This window comes from Phyllostomus hastatus, unplaced genomic scaffold (genome assembly GCF_019186645.2).
Source record: "Phyllostomus hastatus isolate PE091 unplaced genomic scaffold, TTU_PhHast_1.1 phas_scaffold_1066, whole genome shotgun sequence".
Lineage (NCBI taxonomy): Eukaryota > Metazoa > Chordata > Mammalia > Chiroptera > Phyllostomidae > Phyllostomus > Phyllostomus hastatus.
The window spans coordinates 13,221,289-13,246,127 of NW_025334004.1; the positions used below are offsets into that span (position 1 = coordinate 13,221,289).

General features: G+C 49.0%; 1 protein-coding gene across 4 annotated transcripts in view; it reads left to right on the forward strand.

Annotated features, from left to right (window-relative positions):
- The window catches only part of PAX2 (paired box 2), an 87,310-nt gene that overhangs the window by 16,771 nt on the left and 45,700 nt on the right, over positions 1-24,839 (forward strand). For all 4 annotated transcript variants that reach the window (XM_045854537.1, XM_045854536.1, XM_045854539.1 and 1 more), the window contains exon 5: positions 24,094-24,179. In XM_045854537.1, coding sequence (XP_045710493.1) covers positions 24,094-24,179 — 86 coding nt within the window. The remainder of the gene's footprint in view (positions 1-24,093; positions 24,180-24,839) is intronic.

Below are 24,839 nucleotides of genomic sequence, written 5' to 3' on the forward strand. Positions count from 1 at the left end.
GCTGTAACGTACTGCAAGGCGACCCCAGAAATTATCCCAGTGTGTGCCATCTGTATTAAAATGGTTATTCAGTTATGAACAGGGTAACATAATACTGATCAGCTAATTACACACCCTCCGAAAACCCTCCAGCTCCCTGGGCCTGGCTCAGCTAGGTATTGAAAAGCATAGCAGTCTGACATTCAGACACCTTCTGAAGGAGCTGGAGAAAGACGCTGGGTGGTTTGGGAGAGGAATGAGTCTTTTGCATTTAAAAGCTAGAGGAGGAGTCTGGGGATGCTTTGGGACAGAGGCAGGAGTGGTAGCCAGGGAAGGGAAGGAAAGGGGACAAAGCATTGTTTTCTGAGCCATCTGGAGATGTAGCCTCTGCTGGTCCTTGGTGTGAGCTGAAACCCAGGTCCTGGAAGCGCTGCCTGGGGACAGTGGTGCTGGCGTTCCGGAGAGTATTAGAGAGACATGCTGCTGTCAGCGATAGGATTTGCTTTGGAGGAACCCAAGACATGTACGGTTAAGGCGGTTTGCTTCTCTCAATGGGTAGAGGATTGGAGCGATCAAGGTAGGTGTGGTAGTGGCACCCCTTGTCTGGCACCTTTTCTAGCCCCACCCCCTGCTCCCCTCACCCCAAAATATACTCCATGTCACTGGCTGAGATGTTTTAGGAAGCTGGCTTAGGTAAAAGTTTGGGGATGCTCTCATCCTGAAAAGCCATGGAGAACAGGATGACCCCAAGACCACGTTCTAGGGGCCTTGGGGTGCATCCACCAGAGTTGGGAAAAAGTAGAGAAGTGAGTCTAGGTTGATAGGAGAGTGCAAGAAAGGATGGCCTCAGCTTGGCAGCTGCAGAATCTGCTCCGTGTGGAGCCCTAGCACCTGAGGGGCATGGAGGCTTCCTTTGGGTGTGGAGAAATAACCATCTGTGGGCAGGTGTTGCTGTAGATGAAGAGGGAGTGGGAGGAGAGGAACGGGGAAGCCACTGGCAGCTTGGGCAGACGGCCCTGGGTTGGCAGCTAGATGCCCGGGCTTGCTTTGTCAGCAAGGAGCAGTGGGTACTCTCCACTTCGCTTTGGGACAAAATCCCGTGGTGGTTAATATTTTGGAAAGAATTCTGGGGGCTTCCCCGGTGTGCTGCTGAGTCGAGGCTGGAGGGATGCATCTGGGTCCCACACCCTTAGCTTCATTCAGCCCTGTTGGTGCTTTGCTCTGAAGGGGGAAGAGTTACCTGAAATGTGTTGTTTCACCATAAAGCCGGAGAAAGGCAGGTGTGTCTGCAGGTGCTGGTGATGTCAGGAACTTTGTGAATTCTCACTCTCTGCGGGAAGAGCCTGGAGATTTCCCCCTGGGCAGAAAGTGTGGTGCCTTAGGGGAACAGGCGGTTCTTGCGTTGAGAGATTTACTGTTGGTGGGTGCCCGCATGCACTGGGTGCTTTATACCCATTATAAGTAAAGGTGTGCACGTACCGGTGGTTGGCAGGAAAGGCAGTCCACACATGCTCCCCTACCTGAGCCAAATCGTCAGGTTTTTCATATTCTTCTCCTCAAAACAGATGCTGTCGCTGCACTTGAAATATGCTGTTATGGTTATAAACTAAATTGCTTTTCATGCTTTCAAAATGGTTTTGGCTTTCTCTGATCCTGTCGTGATAAAGCTTTAGACAGCCAACGCACATTCTCCACTAGCAACTCTTCATAAAAATACTTCTCTGAGCCAGTGGAGTAGGTCGGGGAGGCCTCCCAGCCCCAGCCCCACCCCCAGGGACCACTGTCAAAAATCCAGAGAGTTGACCAGATCGCTTAGCATGTGGATCATTGTTTAGTATCTGAGTCATTCTCGATATTGGGTGACTGATCACTGAGCATGGAGTTGCCAGTTCTTTAGCTTGTACACTGCTGCTGGGGAGGGCGGGTGCTTACAAACAGGTGACTTGAGATTGGAACCCGGTGTGGGAAATGGCCTGGAGAGGGGAAAGGATGGAGGGAGATCCATGCTGCTGAAAGGGGAAAAGTCACCTAGTTACATCAGAATTGACTAAGTAGGAAGGATTTTCCTGATTATATGCCAAGGCCTCCTGGTTTGGCCGTTGCTCTGGGCAGAAATAATACAGCTCTTTTGAAAGAACAGGCACAAACTGCAAGGAGAGTCTAGGGTTACTGAAGATCCCCTGAGGGCAACCTCTGGGAATGAGCTGATCGGAAGGCCCTCACTTTCCTGACTTCTTAGTCCGCCCTGCACAGTTTGGGACCAGGGTACTCCCTGCCTCCAGATCTCCCGTGTGGACTCTTCCAGGGTCCATTTCTCACTGAACACCTGCTGCCCACACTCTCCTCACCCTCTTTGGCTCTAAGCAAGCACATTCATTCTCTTAGCAGGGGCAACACTGCCTTCAAGAGGGCTATAGCCCCAAAGCTGTTAAAGAATTCCATCCTGTGCCATTCACAGGTCTTCATCAGAGCTCTGGCCGTGGGGGGAATGGGGTCTACCAGCTGTTCATTCACAGACCTTTCCATATAAGCTGGGAGTCACTCATCCTCGCCAAGGGAATGTTGAGGACATGTTTAGGGCTACAGTTTTATCTCCCTCTCTGAAACTCAGGTTCTAGAGAATTGCACGTTTGACTCTTGGCTTGGCACGAAGCTGAACTCAAAGCACAGCTTTTTCTGCCACATCTTCATACCTCTGCAGCTGTTTGGTGGTCAAGGCCATTGGCCTCATGGCAAACAGCCAAGGCAAGTTGATGGGCTAAGAAGAAGAGTTCTCCCAACAGGGGGATGAGAAAAGTAGGGACAGAGAACTTGCCTTGTGTGGCCTACCAGAGCGGGTCATAGATAGCAAACACACTTGTCAGTGTCTGTCTGAGAAGCCTTGCTCACCTGTCCCTCCCCAGAGAGGGTCACCTATTGCTGAGTAACATGTGAAACAGCCATGACTGTGGGTCCTCTTATTCCTTCACATGAGCTGGCATTGTCCTCCAGAAAAACCATTTTAGTTCTCTTAGTGATTTTAGACTTCTTGGCCAGCAGTCATATCGGTCTGTCTCTCTATTGACTGGCTCCGAGTGGGCGTTCAGGCCACAAAATGGCCTTTAGGTGAGAGCGATGGCTGGGTGCCCTGAGTTCTTTCCTCAGCTGGCAACTCTTGGGAAGAGGCAGACAGGAAGGGTTGTCCCTCATGAATGCTCCAGGTGGGTTTTGGATGGTGAAGCAAAGTGGAAAAGAAAAAGAAACCCCTAAATAAATAAACAAATAAATGGCACCCCAACTATTCTGAGAACGCAATAAAACAATCACATCAAAATGAAGAGGCATAAATCTTGTGTCTGCACAGGTAACCCACTCAATTGCTTTTATTATCGCTTGGGCTGCCTCCATTTATTACCGTCCACAACCTGGGCCGTGGAGGTTGCACGGAGGGTGGTCTCCAGTGCAATCCTACACTCTGAGAGGCAACAATCAGCCTGTACAGGCAGGGATTTCGATGGAAGCTGGGGAAGGGCCCATCTGTCTGCATGAAAACCAATCAATAACTCTGTAACCAGAGCCCTGTCACAGGGAAATGGACAACACAACAGTTCAATACAGGGGCCACAGGGGGAATTAGCCAAGTGGAGATGGGGCCCGGCAAGAGTAGCCCCTACAGCAGGGAAACAGGGTGCCTGGAGAAGGGAGTATTGGGGGGAAGTGGGGTGTGGCAGGGGAGAGCATTGGCTCTGTGAGCATATTGGCACAAGAGGAGGATTATTGTGCAAAGTAGATCCAGGAGACGAAAGGCATCCCTGGAAGTTGGGGTGAGAGGGAACAGTTGGGAAATGGGCTCGTTTTGGCACACATGGGATCATGTGGTTGCTTGTGTGGTGGTATGTGCTTGTGGACTAGACACAGCTTTCAGGGAAAGCGTAGTGATGGTAGTCACTGGTGCAGGAGATGAATCAACCCCATCCACCCACCAGGACCGAGAGCTTGTACTCTGATGAGCCGGTTTCTTAAGAGCTCACTTGGGACAGATGTCCTGCTTCCCAGTCTTCTCAGCAGGACTGGTTTAACATCTTAAACCAGGGGCTCCACTGCCTGCTCCCAGCTTTCTGGATTTTAAGTTGTGGGTGTAAGTGAGCACCAACCTATATTTGCTTTTTGGTAAAAGCATTCTGAGGCCAAGAGGAAGAAAGGGAAGAATGCCTATAGGATGTGACCCACTGTCACAGACAAAGGATGGACACCTTGTCCTTGGGCCCATCAGGTCAATCAGTGAGGCAGTCATTGGGTCATTGGGCAGTTAGGGGGCTGGGCTGAAGATTCTTTATTTCAGAACTTGGGCAAACTGAGGCCAATTTCTTCTTTCTCTCTGGCTGTCTCCTCCTCTTCTTCTTCTTCTTCCTCCTTCTTTCTCTTCTCCTCCTCCTCCCCTCCTCCTCCCCCCCGCCCCCTCCTCCTCCTCCTCCTCCTTCTTCTTCTTTTGGTGTTGTAACACTTCATAGTCCAATTAGCCCCCCATCAGAGGAGCTTTGCTACAGCGATGTAACCCTTGTGATGGAGAGTTGTGTGATTAGCTGATTGTCTTCACTTTGACACTTGAGCATTGACCCAGGTGGCAGGACAAGTTAGGGACCAACTATATAAACAGCCAAAAAGATGTTCTTCCTGGTGGGTCCCCTCCCTACAGGGCTGTGGTGCAGTGACCCACCAAGGGCTGCAGATGCCCCAGCAGCAGGTGTGGCAGCAGCACTGGGAAACAGTCATTGGCAGAGCTCTCCCCAGGGCCAGGTCCTGGTTCCATCCTCCAAAACCCTCCCCCAATAACCCAGGTGCCGAGGAAATAAGGAAGAAACTATGTGCAAGAAACGCATAGCTGGGACTGGAGAAGGCTTGGATACCAGGGGGTCGTGATGGCATATGCAGTTGCCTGGGGCTCCTGGGGAGGGCTAGGCATAGGGGAGCTGCTGCGGGTGTGGGAAACAAGAGAAGAATGACCCGGCCCTGGAGGAGAAGGAGCAAGTCCCTGTGTAGAAACTGGGCATTCTCAAGGAAAGGAGGAAGGAGACAGGAGAGGCCATAGAGCCAGGTTCCTCTTGTAGCTCATCCTCAAAAACCACAAAAATAACTGGACTCTTTCTTTTGTTTTTTAAGAGCTAACATGATAAGAAGATATTTTGTATTTTTCATGTGTGTGTGACAGAGAAACGGAGAGCCTGAGAAATGGAGAGTCCTTGGCATTCTAGAGAGGTTAGGCTTATTTTACAGATGTGAGGGGAGAAAAGCAGTGCCCAAAAGCTTAGATTGACAAAAAACGTGTTAGTTGAGGGACAGTGATGGAGATGCCATGTGGCAGTACGGGTCACCAGCACAAATGCTTCCCAGGGGCCACGGCAGGGAGGGTCAGTGGGAGCAGCCACAGGAGATGAGACAGGGGTGGTGAGGGCTGGACAAATAGAAGCTGGACTGTGAAGGCTCAGCTTAGAGGCAACAAGATTTGGCTTTCAGAAACTCCGTGCTGGCCAAATAAAACGCATCTTCAAGCCTGATCCAGTTCATGGGCCAGCAGTCTGCAGTCCCCAGTCTGCGTGACTGGACATAACTTATCTCTCTGCTTCAGACCTGAGCAGTAACCTCAGTGCAAGTGCAGGGCAATGTGACATTTCCTGAGCTCCTTAGTCCAGAAGCCTTTGAGGGAGGGAGTGGCTCTCTGCAGCTGGGGAGGAGAGGACAAGGTGCGGATGGAAAAGGAAGGACAAAAGTAAGACTGAGGACTGGGAGAGTGAGAAGGAGGTGATGAAGCTGAGCGGGGAAAGGGAGAGGTCTGGGACCTGACTCAGCCTGGACAGGGGCATTTGGGAATGGAGTGTGTGGTGAGAGGGCAGAGCAGGGAGTGGCAGGAGCTTAAAAAGTGGGGTAGGATCTGTGCATCTGAGCCAAGGGCCTTTGGTGGCCAAGCAAAGTTTTAGAGGAGGTTGGAGGGCACCAGGGCTCTCAGCAGCTGGCAGACCAGGTTGAGGAGCACTGAGGAGGCTCAGAGATGGTAAAGAAGAAAAGAGGAGGCCAGCCAGGGAGGAGAAAGGTGGCAGATCAAAGGAAGTGGCATGGGAGGGCAAGGTCACAGGACCTGGAGCTCAGGGCCACCACCTGCATCAGACAGTGCCCCACAAGGCAGGCCGGAAGGGCCTGTGGGGCTGCTGCAGTGTGGTTGCTCCAGCCTGGTCCCTGGCAGGAGGGCAGGTGGGAAAGAGGCCAAGAGAGAGGGAGGTCCTCACCTCCTGGGTGTTCCAGATTAGAGCCCCTTCCACTCGGGAGCCTCTGGACACTTTGCTCTGGACTTCCTCCTCTGCCTGCCTTCAGCTCTGCCCAAGCATCTCTGCAGTGAGCTCCCTCTGCAGCCATCCAGGAACAGAGGAAGCCAGAGGACATGACCGGCAACTCCTGGCAGCTCCTGGCAGCTCCTGGCAGCTCTTGGCAGCTCCTGGCAAGAGGAGAAAGGCTCTGACACAGGGCCACAGGCTGGAAAGGAAACTGTACCCACCTTGTAGTACCGTAAGGTCAAGAAATCAGAGAGAGGAAGGACTCGGGAGGAAAGTGGGAAGGGAGATCAACGGTGGCCCTAGAGAGCTTAAGCCGGGGGCAGACTTCCCTGGCCCTGATGGCCCCAGGGTCTTTGCTGGTCTGGTGAAGGAAAGTGAAGTAGATCAGGAGCCTCGTGGGCAGTGTCCAGCATCACAGGTCACAGAGTTGGTCAGGGAGGATGTCCTTATTCTGCGCCTTATCCAGTGACCTTTTGTCCTAATTTGAGAGAACAAGATGGTGCCTGCCTTATGTATGGTACCAAGAAAAGTTGGTGACTATGTGTTGGGGTCGTCTGCGTGGCTCTGTTCTGGGGAGAGTGTGTGGGCTTGGGGCATCTCGCTGAACATGGCATTCGTGCTCTGGGAAGCCATTTAAATGGCCCTGGCACTCCAGGAAGCTCTGAAAGGAGTCAGTTCTGTGGAACAGAGAGCTGGTGGTTCACTGTTCAGAGGGTTTCCAGTTGAAGGGATTGTTTGGTCCCAGAACAAAAGCCTCTGCCATCACTTGGACAGCCTGTCTGCTTGGGGTGTTAGCAAATGGTGTTGGAGAGCATGGGGTTGAATAGATGGTAGTTGTCCTGCAGGGTACATGAGTGGGGGTCCTGTCAGGTGTGCAGAGGGTCCAGACACATTTAGTCTGTATGTACACATGCATTTGGTCTGCTGGAGGTGAGGGTGCAGAGCTGGGTGTGATGCCAGGGTGCTGGGTGGGTGTAACATGCTGCTGGGAAAACAGGTAGCCACTGCTTGTTGGTGTCTGCTGAGGGCCTCAGAGGGAATGTGCATGGAGGTGAGGACAAAGACCAAGCTATTCATCTCCTTTTATCATCTGCAGAGAGGATACCTCCTTCCCCTCCCCCATCCTCTACCTTTTCCTTCCTCTCCATCTTCCCCATCATCACTCGGGTTAGCTGGTTTGGGTTAGGAGGCCAATCTCAGTAGACTCTAATTGAAGACTGAAGAGAATTTGATAAGATAAGGAAGGCCAACACGGGTCCTCTGGGGACCAGTGGAAGTTTCACATTCCCACACTACGCTCCGCCTCCCTAAGGAGCTGACAGCAGGGCAGGCGGCCTTCCCATTGACTGCAGCTGTCTGGCCTCTGGGAGAACCGGAGAAAAGGGGGCATTCCCCAGAATCGAGACTTGGGTTCCTTCCTCAGTTGCCAAGGGCCTGGAAGGGACAGTCTCGCCCAGCCCCGGATGAGACAAGGAAAACCGGTAGAAGAGAGAGCTGAGGACAGGAGAAGAGAACTGAGAGCCGGACGAGACTGACACTGACCAGCCCTAGCAGGAACTTGATTTGTGGCCACAGGAATACACTGGGGTGTGTGTATTAGGAATAAGGTCTCTTATTATTATCGTTATTATTATTAGGGAAGAGACTCTGAAGGCTTTAAGCCAGTCTGCTGAGCAGAGCACTCAGCTGTTTGCCGAAAGTACTGTGTTGGTTCAGGTCCAGCTCCTCCTAGAAAGAGTGTTCACCTCACTCTTTTTTTTTTTTTAAGATTTTGTTTATTTATTTTTAGAGGGGGAAGGGAGGGAGAAAGAGAGAGAGAGAAACCTCAATGTGCGGTTGCTGGGGGTCATGGCCTGCAACCCAGGCATGTACCCTGACTGGGAATCGAACCTGCGACACTTTGGTTCGCAGCCCGCGCTCAATCCACTGAGCTACGCCAGCCAGGTACCTCACTCTTAAACCCCCTGCCCTCCCTCCCCTGCACATGGGGTGCCTCTTCCCCTGTTCTCACTTCCCCTCTGAACTTGGCTCTGAGGTCCAGCTAATTCCTGGCCTCAGGAAACAGCCCAAAGGGCAGTATAGACTTCTCAGGAGATGACCTACCAGGGTGGGTGCAAAAAAAAAGTTGAGAAAAATTCATTTCATGGCCAGTGGCTGCTCAGAAAAGGCGATTCCAGCATACGAATGTGATAAATGTTAACTGAGCATTAATCGCATTAAAGAGGGCCCTATAAACTTTTCATTTCTAATTAAATTCATCCAGTGATGCTGCCCAAGCGAGTACTCTGGGCCTTTGTTTATGTGGAAAATTAAAATGCAAATACAATGGGATTTATTTCCAGGAGTGGAGTGATGGGCTGGCCCCTCTGGCTGCTGGTCTCCAGGCCTGTCAGGCCAGGTGACTGCTTTTTTGGAGGTGCTGTCCCCCTTGGGACACATTCTGGTGAGAAGGGAGAGACCAGAGTTCAAGGTCAAATAGGGTTAGAAATGGGGAAAAGGTGTGGAAAGGATTGAAGAAAGAAAGAAAGGCAATAAATGACCCAGAAATATGAGGCATTATCCTGGTCTCCTACTGTTCAACTCTCACTTCTAGGAGAAGAGCCCCCCACAAACTTGTTTGTGAATAAGGTCATCACAGTTTCCTCTGCAGCTGTGGGATGGAGGGTGCGAGGAAGAGATATTGGAGGAAGCAGCAAGGCCACGCATATATGGTCCTGGTCCTAAAAGAACTGAGTGGTTGTCAGCAGGGAGGGCCCAGGGCCTGGATTTATCTCCAGTAGTTTGAGGGTCAGCTTCTGTTCATATGATGGTTTCACTGGGCTCTGCGTGCCAGTGCCCAGTGGATTGACCTAGGGCAATGCAGCACAGGGGTCAAACTGAGGACACTGTGTGTACACACCCACATGCGCACAGCCCTCTCTCACGTAGGGAGGGCCGGGCTCTCATGAGAATAAACAAGTGTCCCTTGCAAGGAGTCCTTTAGTGCCATGATCCCTTGGACAAAAGTGATAACCCTAAATACTACTGAATGGAATGATCTGAATTTCCTATTTACCAAAGCCTCAATTAAGTCAAGTGGAGAGAAAACCTGGGTAAGAAAAACCATTTGGGTATATCAATAGAGACACTGAAAGATCGCTGTGCTGCTCTGTGGACAAGGAAGCTGTAAACAGCATTAAAAAGTAGAGAGGGAAGGAAAATGGAAGTAGGAGAGATGATAAAAGGCAGAGCACTAAATCACAAATAGAGGTGCATGTACAAAGTCACAAACCAGATTTACGCGAGGCTTTGCAAAATCTTCAGCTTGGACTGTTGATACGTAGAGAGACCTAGCACACAGGCATGTAGGCATCCAGAGAGCAGGTGAGGCCATGCCAGTATGAAGAGGGGGGATTGGCTGCAGCATCGGCTGTCTGTGCCCGATGCTGGGATTGATCTGTCAGCTCCACCATGCAGGGACCTTATTGGGTCTAGTTCTGTAGACAGTCAAGGATATAGCCTTATAAGATTTTTAAAGCTCTTTAAGCACATGAGTCTCTTGTGAGCTGGACCCATGTTCTAATAGATCTCCAAGGCAGCAACCCATCCCCAGAATGGAGTCTGCTTGACTAGTTTTGTCCGATAACTGCTACCCTGTTCTCTTTAGCCTGTTTTATTCTGTTTTTTTTTTCTCTTTGATGTTTGCTTATGCCTCCTAGAAATCCATGAGCACCTGCTGATGAATAGGCTAATAACTGTAGCAATTCCTAAACATCTGGGTGAAACCAAAGCCTTTAGTCAGTTATTTAATAAGAGTTGTTGATATGATGTCAAGTATCTGGTGATTTGGAGATGTCGAAGTAATTGGTTGAATTTCTTCATTTTTATCCAGGCACAGAATTAATACCCATTTTCATTTCATTGGTGTTTTGTTTACTGGGAAACACCTGTTCTCATTCCTGACTTGAAGGGACACTGGGCTTAGCCTGAGAGTCAAGCAGAGAGCTGGCGCTTACAGCGCTTAGTATTTGAACAGGCACGGCTGATGGGCACTTTCACCTGAAAGTTGGTTGGGAGGGCAAACCACTTTGTCCAAATAAGCTTACGCTGTCTGTGAGGCCTGGCTTCCATAAGGGAATCCTCTTTGCCAGATGGAAGGAGAGTATCAGAAGTCTTAGTAGATATGGTGCTTCATTCATTTATTCTTGCATTCATCCATTCAGAAAAGCCTTGCTAAGCACCTGCTGTGTGTGAGGCAACTCACATAAACCCATGTGGCGTAGAAAATGTAAGAAAGCAGGCTCTGGGGAGAGAGAGCCAGAGTTTGAATCTTGCTCCCCTACTCACTGGCTGTGTAGTTAGAGGTAGGTCTCATGTGCTTTCTGGACCTTAATTTCCTCTTACCTAACATGGGGCTAATGGTACAGCTCTCTCATAGGTTCTCATGAAAGTGAGATGAGTAGTCCACATAAACCTGCTTAGAATTGTACCTGGCAGATATCAAGTGCTCGATAAATGTTAGTTATTATCGTGGCAGTAGTATTTATCAAGTGTATATTTCTTGTTATGTGTCTATGTCAATGTGAATGAGTTCTGGCCTTAGTGTGCATAAACACTGAAATCTTTTATATAAAAATGCTTGAGGAGCCAAAAGGATGTTCTGTGAACAGAATTGTATAGCATGAATGACAGTGAGAACTGTGGTCCACTACGAGTCCAGCTGAATTTAGAAAGGGGGCCTGCTCTGCGTACATCCAGGGGGAAAAAACAACAACTCTACAACTCAGTTATCTGACCACTGAACAGAATTAGTTATCTAATTTTCCCCTTTGCCCATTTTGAGAGGTCTGCCTGCTTCTGTGGACGTGTGTGTGTGTGTGTGTGTGTGTGTGTGTGTGTGTGTACTTGAACTTCGTATGACTGCACATTTCTTCTCTGTGATGAGCTTACTACTGCTTGAGGAGTTGAAGGTTGGCATTTTCTGGGCTCCATGGCATTTTCATGTGTTGTGGTGCTTTGCATTTTGTAGAGTTTTTTAAAGATAAAATGAAACGGTAATGGGAAAAAATTCCTTATTTGATGGGTTTAAAGGGTCCCCCTGATTCTTAAATGTCATAGAGGGAAGAGAAAGGGAGGGAAACAGGGAGAGGAGGGGAAGAGAGGAGGGAGACTACAGATAAGATAAAGGATGCAGAAAGGGGACAGGAAGAAGTGAGCAAATATTGGACAAATTCAAACCAAATCTGTCCACCAAATTGTACTGCATAGCTATACATTCCAGGGAAGCATGGGAAGTTGATAATTATTGTAGCTATTTCCATTACTTAGGAATAAAAAAATCTTAAGAAAAAAATTTACTTTGGGCTCACTGCACTCAGTGCAATGCGTCAAAGTAACTGACAGCTGCAAGTCTCCCTCTTACTCTGTGCCCAGCGAGAGCAAAGATGAAAACCAAAGCTTCCCATACTCATGATAATGTGTTCTGACTCCCCATCTTTATGGGGAAGCCCATGGAATGAGGCTAAAAGCAAGCCCCAAATTCTTGCAGCCTCTTTGGCTTAGTTAAGTGACCAAGTTTAGCTCAATGGACTTCCATCAGATCCACATCCAAATGCCATTGACATTCATTTACTTATTGGATTCCTTTCCTACCTCTTCCTTAGTCCCCAGATTTAACACCTAGATTCCACTATTCCTCATTTACATCTATTAGCTGGTAAAGATCTTGATTTTTTTAATTAGAAAATAAATATTTTAAGTGAGCTAAATTTGAATTCTGAGAGCTCAATCATCCTTAAATTTTTAAAATAAGTGTTAAGTGTATATGGGCCACCATCTTCCTGTCTGCCTGTTCATTCCCACAGGGCTGGATGCAGCCCTCTTATGGAGACAGTGAACTCTACCAGCCCCCAGCCCCTGCCACTATCCAATGAACCAGAAGGTCAAGAAGAGAACTATCCTCTGCCCCTACCTTACTGCCCCTAGCTGACTGTAGTTTTGCACTTCTCTGCTTAAATCACACAAACACCTTGATTTATGTTAGGTTTTATGCACATTAGCACACGTGTGTACATGTTTATACACACGAATAGGCCAATCTTATGGATGTTTTACTTGGTAAGTCCTAATAATAATAATGATGATGATGATGATGATGATGATGATAATGGTTAACAACTGGTCACTGCAGTAGGAATGGTTATACACATGTTGCATTTATTAATTGCTTTAAGCTTCATAAACGACCCCATAGGTCCTTTGTAGGATTGTAGATGAGGAGTACAGAGAAGCTCAATAACTTGCTCTGGTCACAGGCTAAGTGGCAGAACAAGGATTTGAATCCATGTAGTACTGGCTCTGAAACCCATGTGTGTATCCACCAGTCCACACTTCATATCAACTTTTGATCAAAGGAAGTGCAGGCATGTGTAATATCTTGGAGAGCTCTGTACATTTTGCAGTCTCATACCCCACCATGTATCAATACATTTATTCACAAGCTCAGAACAGAGACCCTGCACCTTAGTAGAAAGTCATGCCTAGTACTTTTTTCCTGTTCTCTTCCATGGTGTGAGTACTAAGCCACATCATCTGGGGATACTGGGGAAAAAGAAGATGCTGATGGCCAGAGCTATAAAGTGGAGCAAACTGGGGATCCTTGGAGCCAGAATTTATGTCAGTATTCCCATCAAAATTGGGGAGTTCTCTCCCATCCAGCCTCCCCTAACCCTATCAGAGATCTAGACTCTCTACGGGTATAGGGTTTGGCCCATGGGCTTAACTCCCAAATCAGGCAGATGTAGGGAAGGTGGCACCAGGACCTATATCAGCGGGATAAGATCAGAACTGTTCCGTTAAGCAGAAAAAGTTTGCTTCCAAGAATAGAACTGTGCATTTGGTCGAGAAGAGATTTGTTCTGCATTTCTAGAATCTTTCTTCTGGAAAGGAGCAGTATGAATAACTAAGCCAGAAAAGCTTTTAAAAATGAAAGGATGGGCTCTCTCACCCACAAACACACCAAGAAAGCAATTACCAAATTATACACCACTCCCCAGCTCCAACATCATTACTCAGCCCACATCACCAAGGAGACATCCATTAACCTAGTCTTTGAGAGACATACATTACAAAAAAAAAAGAGATGCTGATACAATCAACGAACACAATAATTCAAAGCAGAAACATGGACATTGCCACCAAACAATACTTAAATTCTTCTAACTCAGTGTTACACAAAGTACAGTCTCCTCGATACAATACTGCGAAACACCGAGTAACAAACCTTAAGCTGGCTGCCAGGGGAATGAGTCACAATGCACTACACCGTAACACAGCACAATTCAACTCCCCATTCCACGGGCACGCCCATACACAAAGGCTGATGGCATGTGGCCATCCGTGTGACAGTCAGCCCTGGCCAGACACACAGAGAGACGGAGCCAGCAACACAACACCCAACCCTTCTGCGCACCCAGCACACAGTGGTTCGCAGCCCCCGCCTCCCCAAAGCCGGCGCTCTCCTGAGCTCCAAGCACAGCGCAGCCTGCCAGAAAAAAGTGCCCTCCTGTTTCTCCAGCAGGCGGATATGTCCAGACCATCACCTCCATCATGGCCTCCAGGCTCTCGTTGCTAGTGAGAGAGTAAACTGTCCCCTGAGCCTGCTTTGCGAGAAAGAACAAATCAGCTCTATCTTGGTTGGGGTTTAATCAGACTTTGCTGTTACGGAAAATGACAGAGCTCCAGGGATGGAGGGAAAGGTGGGGGTGGGCGAGGAGGGGGCTGGCCAAGCTGGGTGCAGGAATTCCCCTTCTTCCACCAAGCCCTGCCTTCTGTGGTCATTCCAGAACCGTAGCCCTCTTGCTGGGTGTTCACTGAGTATCGATTCAGTCTGCAAGCAATTTTAATATTTCTTCAGGGACTTTCCAGCAACAGCACAAGTCATTAATTCACCCTCCCAAATTGCTTATTCAATAGCAGGAACATGGCTCCTGAATAAAGTCCCAGAATTTATGTGACTCGCACGAGTCAGGAGGTCAAACAACTGTTATGGAGCGAAGTTAAAAATCCAAATAAAATATTGACACTTTTTGGGGGAGGGGGAGAGGGAAGTAAAGGTATTTAAAATAGGTTTTTGTTGCAATGCCCCCAGGATAAAGAATGGAAGGAGACTGAAGACAAGTTGGAGTTTATAAAATCAATGGAATTTATTGCACATCTACTTGGCATTTAATAATTCTCTCATTTCCACATCACTCTGCCCCCCACACCATCCGGGCCATAGACAGAAAGATACACAGGTATACAAATGCACATTTATGCACATCAATACTGGTGCACAGACTAATATAAAAACACGATTGTGATGTGATCATCGCCAACACCCCGGGAAGGGAGCCGTAATGGCTGTGGAGTCAGGTATGAGCGTGACTCACATATTTGACAGGAACAGGCACAACTGAGCAGAAATTCATGAAGTAGGTTTTGATAAGTAGGTCCAGTATTTTAAATCTTGGATCAATGTATTAGAGCAGACATGAATATAAAGACACACTAATCATAGAAATAGTTTCTAGAAACGTGGGAACCGAGAAGCACATCTGTATGCAGTGTCTCCACATAATCGCGTCCATGATTAGAAAACCAGGCAGACAGATGTAGAGAACTGGAAACTCCACACCCCAAATCTACCAGTGTGTGCAAAACACACGGCCACCAACCCACTTCACCTAAAACTGCAGTTCCTTTGTAACACAGACGTGATGCTGACCAAACACAACCATGGCATGTGCAGGGCAGAGGGTCAGCATCTTTAGAATCACAGCCACGTGCGATCTCAGTTCATCGTCTACATGTGCGAATGTTCAGTTGTCCACGTCAGGGATGTGAAGAGACTGAGAGGAAAACTTGCCCATTCCCAATTAGGGAATCAGCACAAAGAACTACTAACATAGAACTTCCCAGAAGAGATAATATGGTTCATCCTACAGATGTCAGAGACACAGACCTGGACCCAAAGTCTGGCTCTAGTGCGCATGACCTTGGGCAAGGTGCTTAGCCTCTCTGCTGTCTCCTTGGTGTGATAGACGGCATGTCTATTTGATAAAGTCGTAGTTAGGATTTGAATGAGAAAATGCATTTGTTACAATGCCTGTCACATAGTGAATAAGAAATAAATGATAGTTATCATTTTTCCTATTATTATATGCAGCTCTTCTATTCAGCCGCAGCCTCTCATGGATTCTGCCATCTGTTCTTGATGCAATTGACTTATTCTACCCAGTGGTTAGCAGCATGGGGTCTGGCGTCAGGCTCCCAGGTTTAAATCCTAGCTTTGTTACTTAGTGGCTGTGTGACCTTGGGCAAGTTACTTAACCTCTCTGAACCTCAACTTCTACAACTTATGTTTAATAATCTGCATAAGAAATTATGAGAAATAAATGAAATAATCTATGTAAAGTGCTTAGCACACTGCCTGGTACATCATGAACATATATTAGCTCACTATATCCCTAAATACTATATTATTATCATTAATAACACGTTTGTTATTCAACAAATAGTTTTTAAATATTTACATTATTCCAGGCACTGTTGCTAAGTGCTAGAAGTACAGTGGTGAGGAAACTAGGCATGACGTCTGCCTTTGCAGAGCTCCCGGTCCGGGGGAGGATCCGATGTGAACTGAGTAAGCAAGGAAACGAGGTTCCAGCTCTACACTAGGCCCTGAGGGGAAGAGGGGAACAGGGAAATGGATTAGAAAGCCACTGTGGAGCCAGATTGGGAAAGATTTTGAAAGCCAGGCTGAGGAATTTTGAGTTCATCCTGTAGCTCAAAGGCAGCAATTACAGGATTTAACCACATCACATTCTTTCAGGCGGACACAGAGAGAAACCATGAATTGTTTTTGGATACTGCAGTAACTAGGTGAGAGGGGGCGGGGCTAGAGGCAAGGTGGACCAGTAGTCTCTGACGGGCCCCACCTCTGCCGAGACTCAAAGGCTTTTCCCCTAGGCTTTCTTCTGCTTGAGGAGGGAGGGAGCGTGCCAGTGGAGGGGCAGGGAGGAGCTGGTCCCAGGAATGAGTCTGCAGTAGCATCCTTCATCAAATAAGGCAGCCTTCTAGCCTCTGGAGCCTCGCAGGTGGGACTGTGAACCCCAGCCCTAGCCCAGAAGCCCACACAGATGAGGGCAGGGCCAGTGGCGAGAGGAGCTAGTCTGGTCACGGCTCTGGGCTTGGCATGCACTGCAGCCTGGTTTCCAAATGGTTAGTTAAACACATTGTCCCTTAATTTTTAAACCTATGCCTATCTTGAAGTTAAATCAATCCATATGCTTACCATTCATCATCTAAACCATCCCTATTGCCCCCTTGGGCCAGCCCCATGGCCCATCTAGCCCAGTAAATTGTGTCTGGCCTGGGCTCCCGGGGACACGTGGTCGAAGGATTATCGCCCTCAGTGCCAGTCATAGAAGGCTGTGTTGATTCAGGAAATATGCCAGGTGTCTAAAGAACCCACTCGGAGTCTCTTGCCCTGGAATGTACCAAAAACTATCTTGAAATTATTTTTATTTATAACCTAGAGTCTAGTTTCCACAGAGGAACCGAGAGCTTCTTGAATTTTAGTTACTGTGTCAGTCGGAGTAGGGATTAGCAGTCAGGCAGGAATTCCATTGCTGGGATACGAGTAAGGAGCCTCAGGACTCTTCACTCACTGAGACTTTCTCCCAGCTCGCTCCAGGCTTCCCTGTTGACCATGAGGATGGGTTCTTCACTTGCCCCCTGAATGAGGGTAGTCTTCTCAAATACTAGAGAGTTTAAGAATAATTTGGAGAATTTGCTTAAATACAGATTCCTGGGCCTGACTACCACCGGAAATTCTAATGAGGAGGTCTGAAGGGAGCCCCAGGATTTGCATTTTAGCACACACCCCAGGGGATGCTAATGTAGGCAGTTCAGGGGCAGTGGGTTGAGGAAATCCTTCTGTAAGCTTTTTCGTGTAGGACTCTCGTCTCTTGGAGCTCAGTTATGACTTCTGAGAAGCAGAACAAGAGAGCAGGGGAACCCTGCTGACCTTGGAATCTGTGTATTTCAGCTACATCCTGCTACAGCCAGCGTAGAAGGTCCTGCCCATAGCTTCCCAGCATCAGTGGCCATTCTCATGCATGGAACCCTGCCTGACACATGGTCAGCTGTCCAAACTGAAGTCTGCAGGGCATGTGAGAGGGTGCGGGCAAATGACTCCAAACTCTGCACGAACAGCAAAGCCGGGGCCTTGGGGAAGAGTCTATGTGCAGCACTTCCGGGCTGCCAGTGAGATGAGCAGGGTGGATGCCGTTTCTTCTGTGGGGAGGAGGCAGTCAATTTCGGCTTTTCCGTTCCTGGGATGTACAGTAGGGGGATTCCAGGTCCTTAGAGTCCTCAGGAGCAGGGAGACGGAGGAACCATTTTGGGGAGAGGTGAAATTTTCCTGGATGATCTATGATGCCTCACTTGTGCCTCTGCCGTGAAAAGTCTCCAGCTGTCTGCGGTGCTCTGACTTGCCTCGGGGCTGAGCCAGGGACACATGCCTGATGCTGGCAGCTCTCAAAAGGCCCAAGTGGAAACAATTACCTGCATTTGTTGGGCAAAACATCCTCTGCTGAAGCAAATATTGTTTTGTCCTCTAGGGTGATCCAGCCTATGGTGATACCCAGGCAGCTTGAAGTCACTGGCAGAGACCCCTCCTACCTTGCTCCTGGCCCAGCAGACAGCAGGGCCGGCTAGTCTGCAACATTCTCTACCCTGGAGTTCCTGTCATTTGCCAAATCAGGAAAGATTTTCCCCACACCAGGAACTCAATATTTTCTGCAAAAACCCTAAAGTGGGCTCTCTGCCACAGGACAATTTAAACTGATTCATGCATGTAAATGACACATGTATGAAGACACTTGACATCCGACTCCACAGACCCTCTGAGCAAACCAGTGATATATGACCGAGCCTGGGCCTCACCCGCCTTTCCACTGGGCAGCTGGGCAGGGTCTCGTGGGGACATGCTGGAAGATCCCGTGTATGTCGCATTGTCAACAGCTGGTGCTAGCAGATGTTATTACTCCCATTTTACAGAGGGGAACACTAAAGGTCAGGGAGCCCCTTATCCTTCATTTCTCAGAACACGACAGAACCAGAGAACTGGGATTCAGGGGTTCAGATTTGGGACTTTTGGGTATCTCTCTCCTGGGGGCAGGACAGCTTGGCAGTTAAGGGTATGGGCCCTGGGGTTAGTCTACCTAATTCAAACCTCAAATTTGCCATTTATTAAACGGTTGACCTTGGGCAAGTTATAATATGCCTTATCTGTAAAATGGTTTGTTGTGAGGATTAAGTGAACCATTTGTCTGAAGCATTGAGAACATTGCCTACCACATGGTAAATAGTTAACACAATAGTTTTTATTACTGGAGCCTCCACCAAGGAAGCACTGCTCCTAGACATGCTGACCACGCCCTCCAAGGTGAGCTGTCTGAGGTCACTTCAGTGCTAATAGGGCCTCTTCCTGTCTCCTCCTCAGGGGGAGATTTTGCAAACCATTTATTATCATATAATATAATGCAATATAATATCATACATAACATAACATAATATGATGGGTAGGTTAACTTGGAAACCCTGAGGCAGACCGTGGATGGATGGATAGATGAATAGATACATTTGTACTAAGTATACATACATTATATCATTCTATTGATTTGTAAAAAGTTCCCGGTCTGCCTGGCTGTAATGAGATTTTTGAACTTTGCGTGGCGATCAATGAAAGGAATATTATTGGCCTGGAGAATTGATATACCTGCTCTCAGTGGCTTGTTCTGCTCCCAGGCTGCCCCGGCCCCCCAGGTGTACGATTCCAGCAGACACTTAACCTTTTTTACAGTGTCATCAGGCTAAAAGGAATCTAATAGTGACACAGGACTTGTGCTCAGCACTCTGCCACTATTGCTTTCCTGTCACAAATAATTTATAGCCTTCTATTTCCATCCCTGAGCCTGCACCCCAGCCCTGCCTCCCACTTTCCCCCTGCTCCCAGGAATCAATAAACTCACACAGCCACAGTGGGACTTCAGGGTGCCAGGAGACAGACAGACAGACAGAGAGAAGGGCAGAAAAAGAGAGTGAAACACAGAAGAAAGAATGAGAGGAGGAGGAAGAAGAAGAGGGTGTAGAACCCGAGGAGGAGGAAGAATGATCCTGGTGCATTCTAGGGGCATTGAGGGCTTCTCTGTGTCTTCACCAGTTTGACGGACTGTTACCGGGAGACTGGCTCCCTGCGCTCATTCTGACTCACAGGGCCACTGGACTGTTTTCCTCTCCAGGCTGGTGCGGGGTGAAGGTCTCCTGGGAATTTGCCCAAGAGGGAGTGGTTCCACCTGCCTTGTCACCATTTACTCCAAAGGTTTGCCGCACCCCCTGGCTTCTCTTGGGTCCAGAAGAAGCTGCTGCTCATACTGTCTGTAGAGCCTTCCCGGTGCCCCCAGGCAGAGGTCCCCGGTCTGTCGTCTCTGATGCAACCTTTTTTGGGGGGTCAGTCTGTGACACCTGCTGCTGCTGCTTCCTACCTTTTCAGCGTTCCTCCCAGGGTCTCTGTAGCAGCGGCATGGGCCAGGCTCCTGCCTGCACCTGGCTCAGCCCCTACATAGAGAGCAGCCAGGCCTAGGGGTCAAGGTGAGCTGTCTGAGGTCATTCAATGCTAATAGGGCTGTAGATATAATTCTAGTCATTATTATTTTTATGGCAAGGATTTGTTGAGCCAAGGTTTATGCTAATCATTTTACATGGATTATCATTTAATTCTCACAACAGTCCTAGGAAGTGAGGAGCATTGTTATTCACAGGCACTAAGTAACAGAGCTGGGACTGAGCCCCTTCTCCCTTCACCCCAGTCATACTCTTGTGAGTGGGAGATGCTAAGTACCTGAAGTCCCTGTGGGGGGCCCAGGCAGAACCCTGGAGGTTCCAGGGAAGTTGGGGGAGAAAGCACAGCTCTGTGGAAGAAAGCATGCTGGAAAGAGAAGTGGGGAGAAGGCACCCTGACAGGGCAGTCTTTTCAGAAACAAGAAATAGCATCTCCCTGGCCTCAAGTAAAGATGCACTCTCCAGGGCTCTCGACTGCATCCACCGAAGATCCTTATGCCAGACTTGACTTTTCAGGTCAGACCTGCCTGGGACCGTGGAGACAGTAGATGTATCTGGCTCTCCACAGGGCCAAGAAGGAAAGAGAATTGAAGGAGGAGGAGGAGAAGGAGGAGGAGGAACTAGGAGAAGTAGTATCAGGCAGTCACCCAAAGCAACTGCTTGTCTTCATCCTTTTAATGTCTTATGATATTCCCACCAGTTGCGTTGCATACAAAATGCAAGAGGGCAATGGGTGACAATCAGAATTCCACAGTCCCAGTTCTTTAATTCCTTGAGAGCAGCTCCAGGGACTCGGAAGTGCCCACAGCCCAGGGGACATGGATGGACACCAAGAGTATTAGCAACTCACAGCAGGCGCCCTGCCCAGCCCCTCTCCCAGGCACCACCAGGCCGCTGTCAGGGAATAGTGATTTTCCATCACTTGCTGCCTCAGCTAAATCTGCACCGGTGCCTCAGGGGTCAGAGGCGCTGGGTAACAAAGACAGAAACCCCACAAGGCCAGCGGTTACCTGTCTCATCCAGCCCCAGCTCTGAGGCTTCCTTAGTCCAGAGCCCATCAGCGCTCCAGCCAGAGCCACTGGCAGGTCAGTGAGATCCCAGAAGCTTTTGCTGCAATGAATTAGAAGCAGCTGCTTTGAACTGCTCTGCCTCCTTTTGCACCTTCCCTGTAGACCAGTCTACACTGCCCTTTGCTACTCTGGTCTTTCCCATCGTGATTATGCTCCCAAGACCGCCCCCCCACACCACCACTACAACTACCAATTCTTGGGAGATGGCCTTCTCTTCTGCTTTGATAAGAGATAAAAGCTACAAAAGCTGTTTTTCAAAGCGTTTGGCTCTCTTAGAATATGCCATCTCTCCCATTCCATTCTCTCCTTATTCCGCCTTCCTCTCACCACCACTCACAATCTCTCAGCCAACTTCAGTTGCTCCTTCTTCATCGGTTCTCCCTCCTCAGCCTACAGATGCATCCAGGTTGCTCCTACCGTAGAAAGTCCCCCTCCCCCTAGCTGGTGGTTCTATCCCCTGGCTTCCACACTTTCCGCTCCTTTTCTACAAACTTCCGAAGGCACTCATCTGCTTTCACTGTCTCCCTCTCCTTGTATGAGCTTCCTAACCTCTTTTTGTCTGGCTCTTCCCCGTTTGTTGACACTGCTCTCCCCAAGGTCACTAAGTCACCAAAATTCCCAAACCTATGCCCAATTCCTTCTGATCCTTATGCCATCGTTGACACTGTGGATTATGTTCTCCTTCTGGAAACGTTCTCCTTCTAGCTCTCCATTGAGCTAAGTGAAACTGCCAGACCCTGATCCTGCCATTTCCTGTGTGGCCATTTCTGAACCCCCTCAAGTCAGGTTCTTTCCCTCCATCTCTGAAAGTGGTATCCACTCCTCAGGCCTCTTGAACATTTCAATGCTCCTCTCCTTGACAGTCTCCTAAATCCACACCTGTTGCGTCAGCCGGGGCGTGGGCATGTCCACCTGGACACTCCTCCACCACCTCAGACACTGTTGGTCGAGGACCAGCATTACCACCTCCCTCCAAAACAGTCGCCTCCCCTCATCCCTCTTTCTGACAGTGGTACAAACCGCCAGCTTTTCAGTTACCAGACTTGGGGTTCCAGAGCCAAGGATGACTCCAATTAATTGCCAAATCCTGGCCATTCTGCCTTCACACCATCTTGTGCAGTGTTTCTGTCCTGAGGTCAGCCTCTCACTGCCACCTGCCTCTGCATTGCTTTACCAGAAGCAGTTTGTACATGGCTCCTCTAAGTTTAGAAATCGCTTGTGGCTTGGACCCTCTAAACCCGTTTCCCATATATGGGGCTATGTGTGACAAAGTAACAAAAGCATACATTTTTTTGAGACTGAATTCTAATTCTACCCTAACCGGTGATATAATCTCCAGTAAGCTCTTAACCTCTGTCAGCTTTGATTCTCGATCTGCAAAATGAGGATACTGGTATATACTTTGGAGGCTGTGAGAATTAAGAGCAGTGTATATAAGTGGTATAAATCGCATGTAATGTAGACACATAATAGGTGCTCAGTAAGTGGAAAATCGCAACTCTCATCACTTCAGAGTTTGCAGCCTTATTTCCTCTTACGTACCTCCCCTGTCCTGGCTAGCCTGTCTGGGGAGGGGCCCCTACAACACCAAGCTCATTTGGCTTCCATGCTTTGGTCCACCCTCCTCTAGCACCTGCTTATAGTGCCCTGCCCTCTGCTTCTTCGTTCATCTTAGAATCGTGTTTTAAGAGACTTTAGGGGTCCTGTAGTCCAAGCTCTTTAGAGCTGAAGAAACAGCCCCAGAGAAGTAGAATGATGAGCCCAAAGCTATGTGGCCACATAATGGCAGAGTCAGAAGCAGGACTCAGGGCCCCTGCCATGTAGCCTGCCCAGCCCACCATCCTCTGTGCCTCTGGTTCCTGTATGTATCTATATGGTCAGCCCTACTCTGCTGTGAAGAGCTACAAGCTTCACCTCCTCAGTGACTTCCCTCCCAATCCCCCCACCTGCGAGTGGGATGATTCCTCCTCTGCCTCCTTCTGGCACTTACAGGTTGGCCCCCTGGGAGTGACTTAGCTTTCTTTGAGTGTGTGTCTTCCTCCCCAACTTTATATCCAGCATCGTGAGGCAGGGGCCTCAATTCTATTGCCTGGCTGTGCTCAGTAGAAGCTGGTTAGAGCAGAGTCCACTCATGGCTGATGACTTACCTGCTGGCTGAGGTGAAGTTGGATCACACGCATCTCTGCAGGGAAGAGCAATGCTGCTGGAAAAATTGCTTCCAAGGGCACCTGGTTTGACCAGTGGGTGGAAGGGAGTGTTCCTCCGTCCTGGCCCCAGGGCTGGCCTTTGTATCACATAGGTCCTTGGGATCACAGACAGGCCAGCTCATCCCCAGTCCTGGAATGTTTGACTCACCCCAGAGTGCACAGTGTGAGGCATTGGGCTTTCCAAGCAGAGCGGTAAAGAAGCTGAGATCCAAGGAGGACCTTAAGAAAGGAGGCCATTGGGCCAGCGAGCTTGACAGGGACAGGGCTTTGACTTGTTTGAGAGCAGAAAGTGGGCTCAAGAAATTGTTTAGGGCCTGACATCTGGCAAAGGGCCCACATGCTGTGTTGGAATCCTGGCTACCACGTGCTGTGTCCCCTTCCCGGCTACTTCTCCTTGGCTCAGTAAATGGGGAAATCTCACCCTCTCCCTCAACTCTGGAGACGTGTGGTCCAGTCCCAATAGGAAAGCCAGCTCCAAAATGATCTCTAGACCCAGGGAGTCCTGCTCCCAGGAAAAGATTTGCATGTGGTGAAGGAGGGGAGGATGGAAAACAAGCCACTGAGTGAGTATGCTGTACTTACCCTGCTGCCTCAATCCCTGCTACCGAAAATCAAGCTGCAGTTTTGACCAGTCACATGTGGCCCCTGCACAGAAGGCAGACTGCCTCCCCCCAGAGCTGCACTAGGCTGGATCCGCACAGCAGCTACCAGGAGGGAAAGCTCAAGCCGTGCAGTGGTGCAGTGGCCGGCCAGGGCAGGGTGCAGGGAACAGTTAGGTGAGGAAGGAGCTGAGAAGTTGGAGAGAGCTTCTCTGCAGGTCTGGGCTAGAGATGGTGGGGGCAAAGGGTGCATGTGGTATGTGATGCCGTTGTGATTCTGTTGCAGGATCATCCGGACCAAAGTTCAGCAGCCTTTTCACCCAACGCCAGATGGGGCTGGGACCGGAGTGACTGCACCTGGCCACACCATTGGTAAGAGGGCTGAGGGAGGGGGGAGCAGAGCTCCACCCAGGAGAGCTGGATTGTTTTTCTTCTTCCAATTTGTGCTCTCTCTGAGCTCCTAGGGTGGGGTGGTGAGGGGGGCAGGGGGCTCCTCAAGAGAGACTAGCTCACTAGGATCTCTCTGTCTCTCAATCTCTCCCCCACCCCCACTCCTGTCAACATTTTCCCTTTAGTTTATCTTCTTCCCTTACTCCTCCTTCTCTGCCTTTTGTTTTTATGTGATCCTGTCTCTCTACTTGTTCCTCTTTCTTCCATACCTACTTTATTATTCCATTTTGGTTTTTAAATTTCTAAAATTATCATTCTCTCTTATCCCCTCCTCTTTCTTCTTCTCTCCTCTTTCCCCTTCCCTCTGCCTTTCCCTTTTTCTTTTCTTTTCTCTGTATGTGTGGTTCTGGGTTTGTTCCTCTGTCTCTCTCCCTCCCTCTTCATGGCCTGTCTTCTTTGATCTCTGCCTCTGTCATCCACTCAGTAACTCTGCACTTCTCTCCAATCTCCCTATTTACCGATCCTTGCTCATGGCCTCTTAGAGACATGACTCAGGCCCTTCCAGAACACCTGCTAACAACCAATACCTCCCGCCCCGCCGGCAAACATACGGTCTTCCCTTGGCCCAAGGGTGCTTGGTAC